Source organism: Manacus candei, unplaced genomic scaffold, assembly GCF_025592945.1.
Source record: "Manacus candei isolate 608988 ecotype Guabito, Panama unplaced genomic scaffold, ASM2559294v1 h1tg000076l, whole genome shotgun sequence".
Taxonomy (NCBI): domain Eukaryota; kingdom Metazoa; phylum Chordata; class Aves; order Passeriformes; family Pipridae; genus Manacus; species Manacus candei.
The window spans coordinates 7,608,512-7,625,023 of record NW_026138124.1 but is presented as its reverse complement, the minus strand read 5'-3'; the positions used below and the strand labels follow the sequence as shown (position 1 = coordinate 7,625,023).

Genomic DNA, 16,512 nt, shown 5'->3' with positions numbered 1-16,512 from the left:
ACAGCCATGCAAAGCAAAGTGCAAGCTTTCCATGCTCCCTGCAAAACGCTCCAGCCCTGTCCTCCCTGGAAAAAGGAAGGGGTTGGAGAGTCTGCAGAGGTGAGAGGGCAGCCAAGTCCCTGCAGCCCAGAGAGACCACGGATCCTGCTGTCCAGGGAAGGAGAACGGACATGCTGCCCACTCGTGTTTGCACCGCATCACCTTGGGGAGGCAGAACTCATTCATGCTAATCTCAGAAGGATCAACCTAATACAGCTGCTTCAGTTTTATTCAGCTCAGAGTGCAGCACAGCTTCCCTGTGAAGTCATCAGCTATTTATACACTATATCCTTGGAGATTCTCAACAGCGATCAGATGGTCCCTTGTTCTTACAAGCCAGGTTTTCACTATTTAATATTATTCTAATATTGACAAATCAGGTGTAATTTTTTCTTTTCTGAAGTTTTATTTTCAAGTTGGTTATTTTCTCTGTAAAAAGGTAATTTGCAGGTGGTGAAAAACTAAATCAGATGGGAAATATGAAGAGGAAAGACCTAGAACAAAAAAGAAACCCCATGCTCAGTATGCCATACACTCGTTTTTTTACTGGCACAGCTGAACACTGGGTGGAGAGAAGAAGTCTGCCTCCTCAAAGGAATGTACCAGGCAGCTTTGTGAAAGGCCTTATACTCCTTTCTCAGACACTTCAGAATAAACCACTGGACTTCTTTGGATGAAGTGAAGGCTTACAATGAAAACACTAAAAGCCTCAATTACAGAGGCCTCATAGTTCTGGTCAGCCACCACAGCTACAAGGGCAGCATGAGAAACCCAGGAGAGACAACACAGCAAAGGTCAGTGCCAGGAGCTTCCTGAGGACACTGCACTTGGCCGGTGTCTCTCTCTTCTCCCTCCCCCCACTTGCTACCATGTCAGCCTTAATATAAAAACAGTAACCAGGTGAGTTAGCCAAGCCTGATAGTGCAGTTCATTTTGATGCCCACAGTAACATAAAAGCTTTTGGGTTTAGTTTTTAAATTATAGTGCTTCATTACAGAAAAATAGATTTTATTCTTGTCTATGGGGGAGAAGAGGATCAGAAAATGGTGTAGAAAAAAGAAAGGGGGAGGGGAAGTGTACTGCAAAGATTAAATGCATTTTAAATACCCCAAAAAGGGAGGGACATTGTTGAGAAGAGCTTTCCAAATAAAAGGAGGGAATAGTGCTGCTGTGGCCTGCCTGCAATACACTGCAACCCTGATCACCCCTGCTGTGGTGCTTGCAGACACCTTTCAAACTAACGAGCCTCCAAGTACCTCGGCCCTGCCCACAGTGCAAACAAGAACTGAGCTGTAACAGACCCCTCTTCCACCACCACCAGCTCGCACCCAGAGTTCCCACATCCCTCAGTACCTTCAGGCTCTTGGGCTGCTGCCGGACCTCCATGACGTGCTTACGCCTCAGCTCCCGCTCCCGGCGCTTGTTGTATTCCAGCTGGTTGGTGAGCTCGGTCTGGTGCTGGAGCCGGATCAGCTCACAGCGCATCTTCTGGATGGTACTGAGATGGCGGAACTCCAGCTCCTGCATGGACTCGTGCTGACGCAGCAGCATGGCGTGCTCCAGGTCCTTCTGTGTCTGCCTTTTGTTTAGCTCCTAACAGGAGGACAGAGGGAATTATTAGATTCTTTGTACTTACTTGGATTTCCGTTCACAAAGTGACATTTCGCTTTGTTCACAAGGGCATTTCTCTCTTTCCAAGGCATTTGAGGACAGAGCACAGAGTTTCTTCGCCTTATCAGCAGCAGACAGCAACGCCACCGGTAATTTTTCCTTCCTCATTTCACTTTTCTTCTTCCTGTTCTAGATGCTCAACAGGATTCACAGTAAGCATTTTCTGGAAAGGACTGTAACTGTTGTGTCTGATAACTTTTTGGATCTAACAATTCTCCTGCAATAGGGCACTAATCTGAACATTTGATGCCGCATGATCCCTAAATGTCACAGGGATTACCAGATGGCATTTCAAAGCATCGAACCGTTGTTTTACCAAAACACTTTGGATGTGGTAACTAACACTTCTGTTTGATTGGAGCTGGACTGCAGGTGCTCCTGTGAGATGCACTTCACACACATGATTCCAGGTCTCATCTCTGCCTGTTCTCTTACCTCCCGAACCAGGTCCTGCTCCAGGTTATGGCGGCCAAGGAGCATCCGTCTCTTGAAGCGGCGACACTCCAGCTCCAAGTATTGCCTCTGACGCCTCAGTAAGTTGGCCTCTTCCTCTGCCTGGAAATGCTGGATGTTCTCCTTCTGCTTGGAGAGCCACTCCTGCTTCTCCTTCTTTGGAGTGCTCTGGTTTTCATTCAGCTCCTGATAACAGCAAGAGAATCAATTGTGAAACAGTCACACAAACCTCCTTGGCCGTGAGCAACTGGACAGACCTGACTAATAAACAATGTCTCAAAGCTGTTCTACCCTCTCTTCTCCAAGGCTGGTTGGAGAAACATCCCAGCCTCTACAAAATGCCTAAGGGTGTTCCAGGAGACAATTCACACAGAAGCAAATTTAAACTACAACTTTTTTTTTTGCACTGGTCGTTTTAACTGGCCAAAATGCTGGTTTGTATCCACAGTCTCCAGGTATATATATTAGCTCAAAACATCAAAATGATGGCTTGCCACTGAAAACACTTGGAGGTCCTGCCATACTGCCAGACAGACATTTTTACAGGCTCCCAAAGGACTTAAAGGAGGAGGAAAGCGTTGACATCCTGTTGTTCAAACATAACTCCAGCCACATGAAGCAGATCTGAAAATTTGTCTTGCTTGATCAGAACACATATCCATTTTACAGTAACTCACTGAGGCAGAGACACTCACTGAGATGCCATAACTTACGAAAACAATATAATGAAGTTCACAGGTGAAACTCCACATTTGTACTGCACTCAGTACATAGCTTAAAGTATCTTTGGCAAAAGACTCTGCTTGCTTGAATTGCATACTAGAGATACCCATGCAGTAATTAAGACTTGTTGTGATACATTTCAACTGAAGTATGAGACAGAACTCCTCTGTATTTCTTCAGTGTTTCTTGGTGCTCTGTGATCTACTGCCCACTTAGAAAAAGATTCTATGTTATTATAAAGAGCCCACGCTACTATAGTTTTTGTTAGATCTTTCTTGGCTCTGCTGCTCTTTAGCCTTTTTTTTCTCCTGGGAAATGTCTATGTTTGGGAATATTCCCCTTTGGAGAAAGTTCCAAAGCTGCATCACACAAGTTGATGGTTGAGCACTAAATGATTCTTTCCAAAAAATTATTTATAGTCCTTACAGTTTCAGTCCACAAAAAGAATCAGGAAGTTTGATTCTACAGTTTCTCTTCATTTCACAGAGATCTTGACTTTCACTACAATGCAGTGATTATTAAATAATTACACAACTTTCTACATTAAATAGTGTTTTTCAGGTATTTTCCCGAAAAAAATGCAGGTCATGTTTAGTGTTCTGTTCTCTTGATCCTGTACAGAAATATCATTAAGTCATAAGAAACCACGAACTGCTGCAGTGCATGACCCCTATCTGTAGCAACAAGGTATGAGAAAAATGCTCATGACCTTTCATAGACTACATCCTTTTATTCCTTAAGATTGCCAAATTTGCATGTTTTGGGCTAAAAAGCAACATTAAACAATGGAGAGGTAAGTACTTTCATGATAAACATGTAAGTGCCAATAAATAAATCAACTCTCTTATTCTAAAGTCAAAGATATGAAACAAATATAGTATGAACAAGATTCTGCTCATGAAATGCAGAACTTGCTGCAATCCTGTGAAAGATCTCTGGTGCACAGTGTCACCTTTATTTCTGAATGTTCACCACTCTCACACTGTATCACACACTGCACTATATTCACATTTGTCATTACAGATGAGTTACCTCTTTCAGTTGCTCTTTACGAAGTTTATATTCTCTCTTCTGGGACTCCAGGAAACTGTTCAATTCTTTTTTCTGTTGGGCCTGAATATGCTGTTGAAACTTCTTTTCTTCATTGGCCATCACTTTAGCCTACAACAAAGCCAGCAGCAAATCAGTCTGAGTCCCAATGGATTACAGCTTGCGTTCCATTTCAGCACCAAGACCCAGAATTCATGGTACAGTCAGCACGATACTCACGATGACTCTGGATAAGTGAAAATCCCAGGAGCTTGCCCTCACTCTCTCCTCATTCCCCATCCCATCAAAGCACCCAGCAGAGTCCCTTTCCAGTGCCTCATTCCCTTAGCCCTATTGTTCAGCTAGTCTTGTCTAACGAAGTCAACACCTTATGATAAACTATATCCTCAGCCCTCCACTGAGAGACCCGAGATGAAAAAAGAATCAATAATAACTGCTGTAGGCAGCACCACTTCATTATCAATTATTTAAAAGCATAAAACTCCCATATCCATACACAACTAGACAGTGAACATTTAAGTGTAGCTGGCACATTTCTCCGCAGGCTAATCTGCCTCCACAACACTCGATGGAGTCAGTTATTGACAGCACATCCATGGTAAGGGAGAGGAAAACCCTCACTGTTTTTTCTGGGGTCAGTATTCTAATATTCAGTGTTAACACACTGTGGTAAAGGACATACCTGTCCTCTAGTTACATCACCCCTTAGTGTAAGGAGGTGATTTATTAGCCTTTTTCTAATTAGCAATTTGCTTGGCTCCTGAACACAAGACATGTAAGAGACTTTGCTCACTGCCATCACTGGTGAGGGGAAGTGGACAATTCAACGTAACTGACAAACACAGGCTGGTCTGATAAGCAGTAACCTCCTACCTCTTTCTCCATGGCTGCTTGGTGCTTTTTAATTAGCTTTTCCATTTCTGCAGCAAAATTGTTACGCTGTGTTTCAAGATCTTTGTCCAACCTGAGGCGATGCTCGTCCATCTCTGCCTTCAGTTTATTCTCTAATGCCATCAGTTGCTTCTGGTGCTGCCGTCTCATACGTTTATAGCCAGACATCTGCTCTCGGAGCTCAGAGTCTTGTTCATGTTCCTGCATTTGCCTTGTCACCTAGGAAGATAACCACAACGGGCCAAAGGAAGTTAATGCTGCCTAATCTGCTTTTCAGCAGTCTTCAAACCACAAAAGAAAACGATTCAGTACAGAAATATGATTTTGTTGTAAAGAAAAGCACACATCCTAATGGCAGCAGAGCAGATTAAAAACTCAATTCTGCTGTAGAAGATAAGCTCACATGGGCTCCAGCAGAAAAACAGTACAATTGTTATAAAGCTGGTACTAAATAATGGCCTTTTAGCCTAATGCAATGAGGGTGGATATATAGACACACACAAATATTCATAACACGCATATGAAAATAAAAGCCAGCTTATTATAATAGATGCTTTCCTACATTGTACTGGGCACATTGGGTTTGAAACTATTTAATATACACAAATTACATTGGCCAAGGTGTCTCATTTATGCTTTATTAGCTGACACTAAACTATTTCAGTGATAGTATCTCAGTCAGCGAGGATAGCTCACATTCTGATGAAATCCTGCAAGCTCTAAGTAGCTGCACAGAGTTGTGGTTCAAAGCATCCCTCCCTACACAACTCCACCAAAGTAAAACCCCCACGTACCAGCGATGCTGTGCGTATGGTAGCAAAGTGCTCTCGGTTGCGATAATGAGACTTGTGGCGAGATACTTGGGGAGGAGACTGGGGTTCTGATGCCCTTGTTCGAGGATCCGACTCCTCTCTGTAGTTTTCTTCCTCCTTATCAGCAAATGTGAACGTCAGGGAATAAAAAGAATCTGTGTTACTAAAGATTTAGGTTTTTTTTTTTTTACCAAAACCCATTACAAAAGGAAGGGAAAACATTTTACATTCATCAGCCCTGAAACATCCTCCTGCCAATAAGATGGGTGAAGGAATATACTGCGACAAGAGCTCTGATCTAGGATCTTCGCTCTTGGAAATTTCATTGTGAATTTTTATTACTAAGAGGAAAATTACTAATTAGAGCTGAAAATGAGAAAAATAAATGGAAAACTGAAAGACGAGTTAAACAGTTTACTTCAACAAAACATGAAAAGTATAAAGTAGATTTTATCAAGTCTGAAAGACAAAACCAACATCTTTGTAACTCTGAAAGACAGAAGATTTTCATTACACCCACTGCAGAAACACCTCAAAGCAAATTTTAGAATTTGTCATGGTGTATTCCACATTCTTATTTTGAGTTTGTCATTCATCACAGCGCGATTACTAGTTAGATATGATACACTAATTAACTCCCCGAGGAAATACCTGTGTCTTTATTGCATATCTGGGCAAAGAACAAGACATTCTAACCACACCTATCATTAGCCAGGGAAACGGTGGTGCTTTGAGCTAACGAGTGGTAACCCCTCCATGGCAGCATGGCTCCGAGGAACTCCAGCCCAGCTTACCCTTCATCAGGCAGAGGGAAAGCAGGGAAGTGGTTTCCACTTCATTTCTTTTTCCATGCACCTTTATTCACTAACCAAATATTCAAATCAAGTGCTGGGAAGCTGCAGAACAGATTTCAGCTACTGTTGTGGGTCTTGAATTTAAGAATTCACTAACGAGGAGGTAAGAAGGTGGAACTCTCACATCCTGTTGTCTGACAAAACAGTGCTCTGCAAATTAAGGGCATCCACTAAACAAGCCTATTTACAACCTGCCATTCCAACTCCTCCCAATAAAGCAAACTGCTTTCAAAACAATTCAATTAGTAAAATAATTTTAGTGAATTAACAAAAATAAGCGACTTTCACAGCAACCTTCCCAAGTTTCCAGTGCACATTCATACATTTGGGGCACAATAATAGAACCTGCAGATAATGACTCGGGATTGGAAGCAGTTGACTTTTTGCTGATGTGCCAACCAAATCCTCTCCCATTTTACACCTTCAAAGTTCACTGGTAAAAATCCAGAGCTTACCGGCTTTAAATGAATGACAGAGCTATTTGACATCACGGTGTGGTCCCCCTCCATCATATCCAGCTCGCTCTTATCATCCGAGGCATCTGGAAGACTGTTAACACTACTGCTTTGGCTACTGGCACTGATAGACATACTAGGAATGGACTGATTACTTCCGACACTGTTCACCGTTCCCGTCCTGCCGACACCATGATCTTGTTCCTGGGAGAAAGGAATTATTATGAAAATTCAGACCCATCCCACTTGTATCTGTGGACATTACCAAATGGAACATTCATTCCATTTCTTTCTAAAGGCATCCACCTGCCACGTTGTGGCAGCTTCCACCCTCCAGGCACTGCCATCAAACGTTTTTCTTGGGGGATGCTGGGGAGAGGAAGGAATCGGCCTTGTCAAGATTAACTGGCTGATGTCAGATCCTTTTCGACAGCAAGCCTGTTAACAAGCTGAACTCTATCATGTATCAGCTACAGTGTGTCACCAGAAACTGTTCTGACACCAGCATCACCCGAGTGCTCAGCTGGGACCCTGCACCTCACAGGTTTCTTTCTGTACTGCAGAACCTCAGTACTGGAGAACTGCAATTCAGAGTCTCCATCACTGCATGGTGACTGCAGCACTCAACCCAAAAAAGATAAATTAATTTCCTTGATGACTTTTTCTTTTTTTAATAAATCAAGTACAAATTTTTATGTCTTAGAACAGCATCCTCAGACAAAACTATAAGATTTTCAAGGCCTTGGAGATATGGTTAAATAGAGGTTAACTGCAATTGCTAAAGAGTCCTCATGAAGCCTCATAAACAGGCAAAGAAAGCAAGGATTTACAGAACTGGAAGCTGACTGTTCAAGCATGAACACATGGCACAGCTTCTTGCCAGCACTAGGCATCTACCCTGTTTGTCCTTGTTTGTGCCTTGAGGTAGCTTTATTCCAAGCACAGAGGGGAGAGACAGCATCACAGCCAGGTGTGTAAACAGCCTCCCTTTGTTTTAGCAGTATCTGAGTTGTGGTTATTTAAATGACAGCCTCGTTTTCTCTGGTTCAGTGATGAAATCAAACATTTCTCTCACCTCCTCCTCCTCCTGTGTTTCCACTGCAGGGCCATTGTGGGCCTCTTGGAAGAGGAGCTTCTTCATTTTACGATACTGCAGGTTGTCCAGTTCTCTCACTGCATCCTTTGTTCTCTGAATCAGGTCTATTAACACTGTTTCGGGCCGCTCTCGAAGAACAAACATGTGCTGTAGAACACACAAACAGGTGAGTGACTCTCGTGCCTCCAACACATAGGCTTTGAGGATACAACGATGAGCTGTAGTTGGGCTTATTAGCCCTCTTCCCTGCACAGGAGAAGAACACCTTCCTACCTCACGCTGGTACTGTTTTTGAGACTTCATGATTCAGATAGATTTCAGAATAATTGCTTTCTGATGGCAGACTTCCACCAAAAAAAAAAGATGCAAAAAACCTGGAAATGGTATTTCACATACCATGAAAACGTGCTCAGTATATACCTAGACTTTAGAGACGTTATCTGCTTGTGGTTTAGTGAGGGCAGAGCAACAAACATCATGTAAAAGCTTAAGATGCAAGGCTGGCTAGTATCTTTAACCAAATGTTAATTAACTCATGAGCTAACCCTCACTATAAAACCCTTTTCCTTGTTTAGAAAAGCCTGAGAATCAAATATTCATCATACAACTCTGAGTCATAAAATAGGCTGTGAACCTTAGAGCCCAGTTCTCGAACAGCTCACCATGTTCTGATCTTTTTTTTTTTTTGGGGGGGGGGGAGATAATCACCCCATGTCTCTGCAAAGGTGGTTACATTTTGCCAATAGGTAAAACAAGTCCTGTCTATGTATGTCAGAAGCAGCTTTTGCAGTCTCCAGATGCAATGTGCTGTGCAAGCATGAGTCATTATTAACACCACCGCTACTTTCATTTTGTTCCTTTGGAGAACTGCATTGCTGTTCCCAACATGTCACATTCCCTACCTGTCCCTGTGAAGTGGCATTGCAGCTGTTTCAGACTATAGATATGGAAGGAATACATTCCCAAACATTTCATTTCCATCAATGTTCACTTTAATTGCAGCACATTGCTCAAAATAAAACCAATCTGCAGAATTCTGAAATGGCAGGACTACACACCCACACTGAAACCTTTCCTGGATAATTGCATTTACTTTCTGAATAGACAGTTTTCAAAGAGGCACAAGTCCTCCAAGCCATTTTTAGGTAAAACCATTCAAAAAGGTGCTGATAAAACCTTCATAAATAGCATCTATTTCCCTGCAATGCAAAAAATTTGGAAAAACACTGTTTAGCAGAAAAAGGGCCAAGATAAAAAGAAACCCAAAATGTCATGAGCACTGTAAAGAGAATGACAAGTTAGCAAAATTCTGAATGCCACCTGATGCCACAAAGGAAATCCACCAAAGTCACCCAATAAAGCAGCTCTAACACCCAACTTCTATGCGAGTTCTGTTCACTCAGGAACACGTCAGCTTTTTGCAACAATCTACCCCGCTGGTTTTGTCTCCAGACCAGAATGAGGAAAGCCAAGTACCTGCAGCACTCAGGAGCACAAATGAAATAAAAAAAATATCTAAGAAATAAAGCAAAAGAAAACCTGCAGATTGCTAATGCTTCTTCATATCAAGGAAAAATATGGTGAGGAAAAACTGCTTTCCTCTGCCCCCTTTCCCCCAGGGATACTATTAGAACAGCAGATTTCAGGTCTCTGCAAAGCACACAGGTGATGGGAGAGGCTACAAAGCCTTGGGGTGTATACAGAAGAGAATAAAGAGGGAAGTAACAAAATGTATTTGTTAGCTAATGCATGGCAGCTCTGTTGGGATTAATTATAATCACTGCAATGACAGACCGAGTTCAAAAAACAAACTCTCAACAAGTTGATGGTCACCCACTGTCACCTGATGGAGTGACCTTTCATGGTGAGAACTCCAAGGCTGTCTAGGAGAGTCAGCTGAGAACACTGGGACACTGCAGAGAGGCAATAAAGCTGGGACTGCCAGCTCAGTACACCCCAGAGCACTCCCAGCTCAAAGGTGTTCAGGCAGAGAGAGCATCACTAAACCATAACCTTGTACAGCAGATGAGAAAGAACACCATCACAGGGCACAGCCCCTTTTAATACCATATGGAAAGCAAAAAGGACAAGCAAGCCAACCTTCAGAAGCTCCTCTGATGTAGGCCTGTCTTGAGGAATTTTCTGGAGGCAAGAATCTACGAAGTTTCGAAAATAATCAGACCTGTGTCAAGGAGAGGAAAGAAAAAAATCCATCTGAGTTAACGACCCAGTTTAATTCATTAAGCAATCAAGATACTCACATTTGGGTGCTCTTAGCAGAAAAAGTGGGGAGAAACCACACAGACCCAGTACTTCACCCTACAGCTTCTGACATCCCTAGTCAAGCCACAGCCCACCAGTATGAGTAGGTAGATCCCTTTAACTTACAGACAGAATGTTTTGGCTTAAGAATGCAAAACTATGGCCCAATTCAAGAGGAAGGAGAGTTCTGTATAAAAGCAGACACCCAAATAGTTCAGTGTGAGCATCGACTCTGTCAAGTTCTACACTGCACAAATTCTCAAGCTCTAATCAGAGCCCCTGTCCCATTCCACCTCTGCACAGGTGTTTTATCCAGGTATTGAAGTACGATTCCTGAAATGCCTGTGGCCCCTCTGACATGACTTTACACTATTGTGCAATCTGTCACCAGTAAGAATTAAAGTCAGGATTTGTTAAGTAACTTCTCTCCTTCTGTAAGCTAAAAGTCTATATTTTGCCCCTTCTTTCTCTGAACACAGGTCATCAGGTCAGGATTATACCTCAAAAACAGCAGTACATCAGTTGAACAGGCTTTATTTCTTTCCACCCTCATTACTCCCCCCATCCCATCATGTAATGGGAGGGTTTGCTACTGCAAATTTTCAATAAATTAAATTACTGCACTTTTTCGGTCAGAAAAATGCATAAAGAAATTTGAATGTTTAGTCGATCACCAGGGCATGAAATAGCTTAACCAGAAAAATCTCAAAAGTAGAAAAATATTTCTAAAAACAAGGGACAATGTATTATGTTGGAGGCCTAGTACTATGGCTCAGTAAACCACAGTTAGGAAGTTTTTAACTTTTGAAATTAGTTGACTGTGTTTGCTGTTTCAAAAGACAGTTGTTGAGGCTGGAAGGCACAAAATGTTACTACTGTGCTTTATTCTTCTGAAGTTTATGCAACAGACACTTGCCACACACAAGCTGTGTCTTCATCTTGCAGAGCAACACTTCAACAAAACAAGATTTAGGAATTGACAGTGTGGTTTGTGATTAAAAAAACACTAAAAACCACAGTTTTGGCAGGCTTGGGAGCTTCAGAAGTTTACTGACCCATGAACGGAGTTTTTTACAGGATCTTATGTTCTTCCAGCAGCATGTCCTGTTTCTACTACACTGCGGAGCCTCAAATGTATATTTAGTAATTGGTCAACTTTGTATATAAAATGTATAGTGAATCTAATGAGAACCTTCCAGCTCACATCCTCCCAACAGGAATCCAGCCATTTCAAGAACTCAGCATGACAAAGCACTCCATTTACAGCAATTCCCTACAACATTCCTCCCTCAGCAATACTCACCATTCATTAGACTGTAGTGTAGGGGATTCATTCTGCGCTATGTGATATAAGGCACTCATTGCGTTCATGTTAAACAAAGGAGGCTTCCTTTCCGCTGCACACAAGAGAAAAGAAGTTTTATACAGGGAGATAGTCCCATAGTTTTGCTCAGAGTTTTTTTTTTTTTTAGTTTACATCCCTTTAAACAGAAAACCACATCAGCAAAATCCCTACTGCCTGAACATGGAACCCCAAACCAACCCTACCCTGCAATCAGACAGATATGTTGGCATAAGTCCTGTGCCATTGCAGAAGATGAAAGTCCTTTGAAGATCAAATGCCTTGTCCTCTCAAGCTTTTAAATTACGTGGTTTATCATAGTTGAGTTCTCTGACTCACTGTAATGTACTAAAATAGGAATAAGTTAACAGTAAGCTCTATACTCGGTGTTTAGCCACTAAGCATTCTTGGTTTCATACACTCCCCTCTTCTTTTTTTTTTTAATCTACAGTTGCTAAAAAGCTAAGAAATATTTATTTCTAGCAGGACAGCAGTGATGAAGAAAAGGCTGGTTACAAGAACCATCAAATCACACTTAACTGACTAAGCACACGGGCAGGAAGTCAGCAACAGGCCAACTCTTTATACTATTTTGAGAGTTGCATTCTCTTTGGCTCTTCTCTCTTTCAAGCCTGTGTTACTCTTATAGACTGACACAGCATGAAAGCTTAATGAGGAAGGAGATGATCTCACTGTAACAACAAAATTGAAGCTTCACCAGAATGCTTATGGGGTAAACTTATAAAGCTCAGTCTTGCCATAAACATTCCAGAGAAGGTGGTCAGGCCACGAGGACGTTCCTACACCAGTCAAAATGCAACAGAAAACTTTCCTTCCTCAAAAAAACCCAAAAAACTCCCCAAAAACCCAAACAAACAAATAAGGAAAAAAAAATAATGCTGGTTTTCTTATTCTGCTCCTCAGTTTTGAGTCAAATAGTAGCAGTGAGGTATGAATCAGAGATCATAGTTCATTCATGACTATGGCAGGATGGACTAAGCTCTACAAATTCCTCAGAATGAGAAAATTGAGGAGCTAAGTCTTTCCTCAAATGTAGCACTTTACCTTCTCTGATCTGTCAGATAACTAGCTGCTGCTATCAACGATCAGACTGCTTATTCATTAAACTATTTTAACTGACTGTTCTCCGTAGCTTTTTTGCTCTTAACTCACCTGAATGAGCAGAAATCTTCAGGAAACCCTGAAACTGAGCCCTCAATGAGGCCATTTTTAAGACTTAAGTGATAATTTGAGAAGACTACTAGACATGCCGTTTTTCTGCTGCCTTCCCAGGCTTACTCAAACCAACACAACCGAGCCAGCCACACCGACCCAGCCTACAGCACTCTGCTGTCCTGACCTAGTCTCACCTCCCACCACGCCAGCAGCCGACGACGAAGCCAAACGCTTCATCCCGCAAGAACGCGGCGTGCAGGAGGCTCCCGGGGGTGTGGTGGCCATGAGCTCACTGCATTCCTGGAGCCCTGCAGCCAGCCAAGTCTCCTTACTCCACTCGGAGCAGGGTTCTGTCATGACAGTCACACCCCTTAAACTTGCTTTATATTGGCAACCAAAAAAAAAAAAAAAACCCCACCAAAAAACCCACACAACAACTCTGCTCTGAAGAAAGAATCTATTTCATGTCCTGGAAGAAAATGAAGTTGACAGTTTGGAATGCCAGACAGCATTTTTAGCTAAACTGTGCAGTTCACATGGATTAGTGTGTTCCTGAGAGCTCTCACTGCCCGGCTGGGCTGCTCCTCCAACTGAGGTCGGGTTGGAGTCTGAGCAATCAGATCTGACAAGGATGGGAGGACAGCCCCAGGTGCACTGCAGTAGTGTGCATGGTGTTGTGCTTCAGTGAGGGTATTTTTGTTCCAAGAAAACATTACGTGTTAAATTGAAATAGAATGCCATACTAACAATGTCCTTTTAAACTGACATTCTGCTTTTAAGACTCTGTTGTAATGGCAATGCCATCCTTTCTTTAGGCTTCGACTTACAAGTTACCACTTCAAAATTGAATTATTCCCTATCTTTCTGTCTAAAGAAAAGAAAATAAATCTATTCACAAGTGACAACATACACTGCATATAGCTTTGAAAGTGCCAACTTACCCAAAACTTCATTACTGCAGGACTTGTTAATGCATCTTAAATTTTCATGCAAACAGTTATCAACTTACAGCATTAAATACATTTCCACACTGGTAGTTTTAATGGTTCATTTCTAAAGCTGTTCAGCAGTTTTTCAGTTCAGAAGTTAACTGCCTCTCCCACAGAACGTGAACACCCTTAGTGATATCCCTTGGCTACTGTCTTTGTCTATATAACTCTTTTTCTTCAGGTAATGAAAACACCAGCTCAATAAACATTAAATTGGAGACTTGTCTTGTATTTTAGAGAGCACATTTAGTTCTTTTCTCCAAAACTCAAGTCCCAGAAAAACCAGGACAATGAAAGAAGCACAGATCTTCTGCACTGTGATTCAGTTGAATTAGTTCTAGGTATTAAATATCTACATTTTACTATTTGTCAAAGGAAATAACTTACCTAACTCAATACAGGTAATTCCAAGAGACCAAACATCTACTTTGCCATCATACTGCCCTTCATCCATGGCTAAAATCACTTCTGGGGCCATCCTAAAATAGGAAATTGGTTCTCATAAATGGGCAACGGAACACCTTATCTTCATCAGTGTGAAACAGGCTATTTCACTGATTTCAGCTACCATAAACAAATCATTCCCCAAGCCATCAGGCATGACCATGGGATACTGGGAACAAAGACCAGGCACCCACACTAGTGCACGCCTGCAGAGGCTGCACGATGTTCTCCTGTGCTTTGCCCAGCTCTCCATTTCTGAGTATCACCACCTTCTCACCCTCCCACATTTCCAATAGTTTAGCTGGCTGACCAACTCTGGTGAAATAATTATAGCATGCAGTTGTGTAAACACCACAGATTAGGTGTAAGAGATCAAAAGCATACAAGGGATCTGCAAAGGGGTTTGTTCAATGAACCTGGCCTTTCCTATGAAAGAAAAAACACTTCAGTTATTTCAACAACCAGACGCGGTAAGAACATAGGAATTGTTTAAGCCACTGGGGGGAGTGATTAAAATATATTACAGATGATTCAATCCCACCTCTACCACTTAAGGTCAGTGTAAGAAGAACAACAAAACATTTTTATTACTTTTCGTGAACTACAAATACAAGGATTCGCAATTTCTTGGAACCCAGAGCCTAGTTACTATTTAATTTTATTTTTTTTTTGTACAAAGTACATTTTATCACTACCACGACTAGAACATTACAAAGCTAGCTCCACTAAGCCCAAGTATATTAAATAGCCAGTAAATGATCTTTTCACTTCACAAAGCCAGAAATAAGTCAAACTCTTGGCTTACCAATATGGCGTCCCCACAAATGAGTTGGCAGGAGATGCTATGGAAGCAGACCCAAAGTCAGCAAGTTTCACCTGTCCTGGCTCTGTCAGCAGGATGTTTCCTGCCTTGATATCTCTGGTTATAGAATACAAGTGTCAGTATTACTCCTCTCCAAAGAAGAAAACTTTCTATTGGACAGACTACAAAACACACCAGTATTCACATGTTCAAGCTGTAAAATACCCACATTTCCTCCAAAAGCCACAAAATACCCATTTTTCTTCCAAATACAAAGTCTTTAACCGTTAGGTTAATTGTTTAATGTGGCCCTTGATTTTGGAATCTTTTGTCTTAAATGTTAGTCTTAATGTTTGTCTTAAAAATCAACTTAAAATGGTACACCAGGATAAACTTCACATACAGTTCAGCAAAATCTTCTAAATCAAATATATTATCAATGATTTTCAAAAAGACCTAATAATGTAATTACTCAAATTCTTCATCCCACTAAAATGCAGCATGTTAAACACAAAGAACATCTGCATCCCAAACTTACTGTGTGCTACTCAACATGTTCATGAAAAACTAATTTTTCAAGAATTAGTGCTCCCCCCCACCCCAGCAATCTTGGCCTTGCAGTTCCTATGAATTATTTGGGTGAACTCAGCCTGACTTGCACTGCTTCAGGGACAATCAGCATTGGATCAAGGATTGAAAAGTTTAGCAGATTCAAAGGAATTCTACAGAAATTATGAACACCAGCTGTAAGACACAGTGCATGTGCAGATACAGAGCTTGCTACTGTTTAGACTGCTGTAAATCACTTGTTTGGGAGCATATGGACACTGTGAAAAGAAGATCTCTGCTTACAATATTAAATTTGGGATGAAGGTAATACAATCAATAAAATAAATTACCTGTAAGTGTGTGAGACAGCAAAAGTATAACCACTTACCTATGGATCATATTGTGAGAATGCAAGTATGCTAATCCCTGGAGAGCACCATGGGTAATTGCTGCTATTTCCACTTCTTGCAATGGCTTTTTATGAACTTAAGGAAAGAATTTATGTGAAATTCAATATTACAGAAAACAATACAGTTTGCAACATGCAACTGAGTACTCTTAACAATGTCAACAGAAATACTAAAAGTTTATTTTCACTAGGTTCAGCATAAGAAGCCAATGTAAAATTAGTTCACAATCTATAATCAGATGTAATCTTCTAACTGTAAAACAGCAGCTATTTACTACCAAAGAGACTACTCTGCAACCATAAACTACATTCCTGTCAGTTCTGTGACCATTCTCCCAAGTAACTATTTGAGACTCAGTATCCAGTTTTCCATTAATGAAGCTAAACACTAAACCCTAGACCTTTACAACAATTCACACGCAAATAAACTGTAGCAATACAGATGAGACTCTGGCAGCTCAGCCTTTTGTCCTGAAATGCTTCTGGCAAGGAAAG

General features: G+C 41.4%; 1 protein-coding gene across 3 annotated transcripts in view; it reads right to left on the bottom strand.

Moving 5' to 3' along the window:
• TAOK1 (TAO kinase 1) overlaps positions 1–16,512 on the bottom strand; it is a 69,579-nt gene that overhangs the window by 15,439 nt on the left and 37,628 nt on the right. For all 3 annotated transcript variants that reach the window (XM_051809989.1, XM_051809990.1, XM_051809991.1), the window contains exons 6-17: positions 15,997–16,093; positions 15,063–15,176; positions 14,201–14,292; positions 11,610–11,703; positions 10,145–10,226; positions 8,024–8,191; positions 6,949–7,152; positions 5,622–5,756; positions 4,810–5,046; positions 3,919–4,047; positions 2,146–2,349; positions 1,393–1,632 (exon numbers count right to left, since the gene is read on the bottom strand). In XM_051809989.1, coding sequence (XP_051665949.1) covers positions 1,393–1,632; positions 2,146–2,349; positions 3,919–4,047; positions 4,810–5,046; positions 5,622–5,756; positions 6,949–7,152; positions 8,024–8,191; positions 10,145–10,226; positions 11,610–11,703; positions 14,201–14,292; positions 15,063–15,176; positions 15,997–16,093 — 1,796 coding nt within the window. The remainder of the gene's footprint in view (positions 1–1,392; positions 1,633–2,145; positions 2,350–3,918; positions 4,048–4,809; positions 5,047–5,621; positions 5,757–6,948; positions 7,153–8,023; positions 8,192–10,144; positions 10,227–11,609; positions 11,704–14,200; positions 14,293–15,062; positions 15,177–15,996; positions 16,094–16,512) is intronic.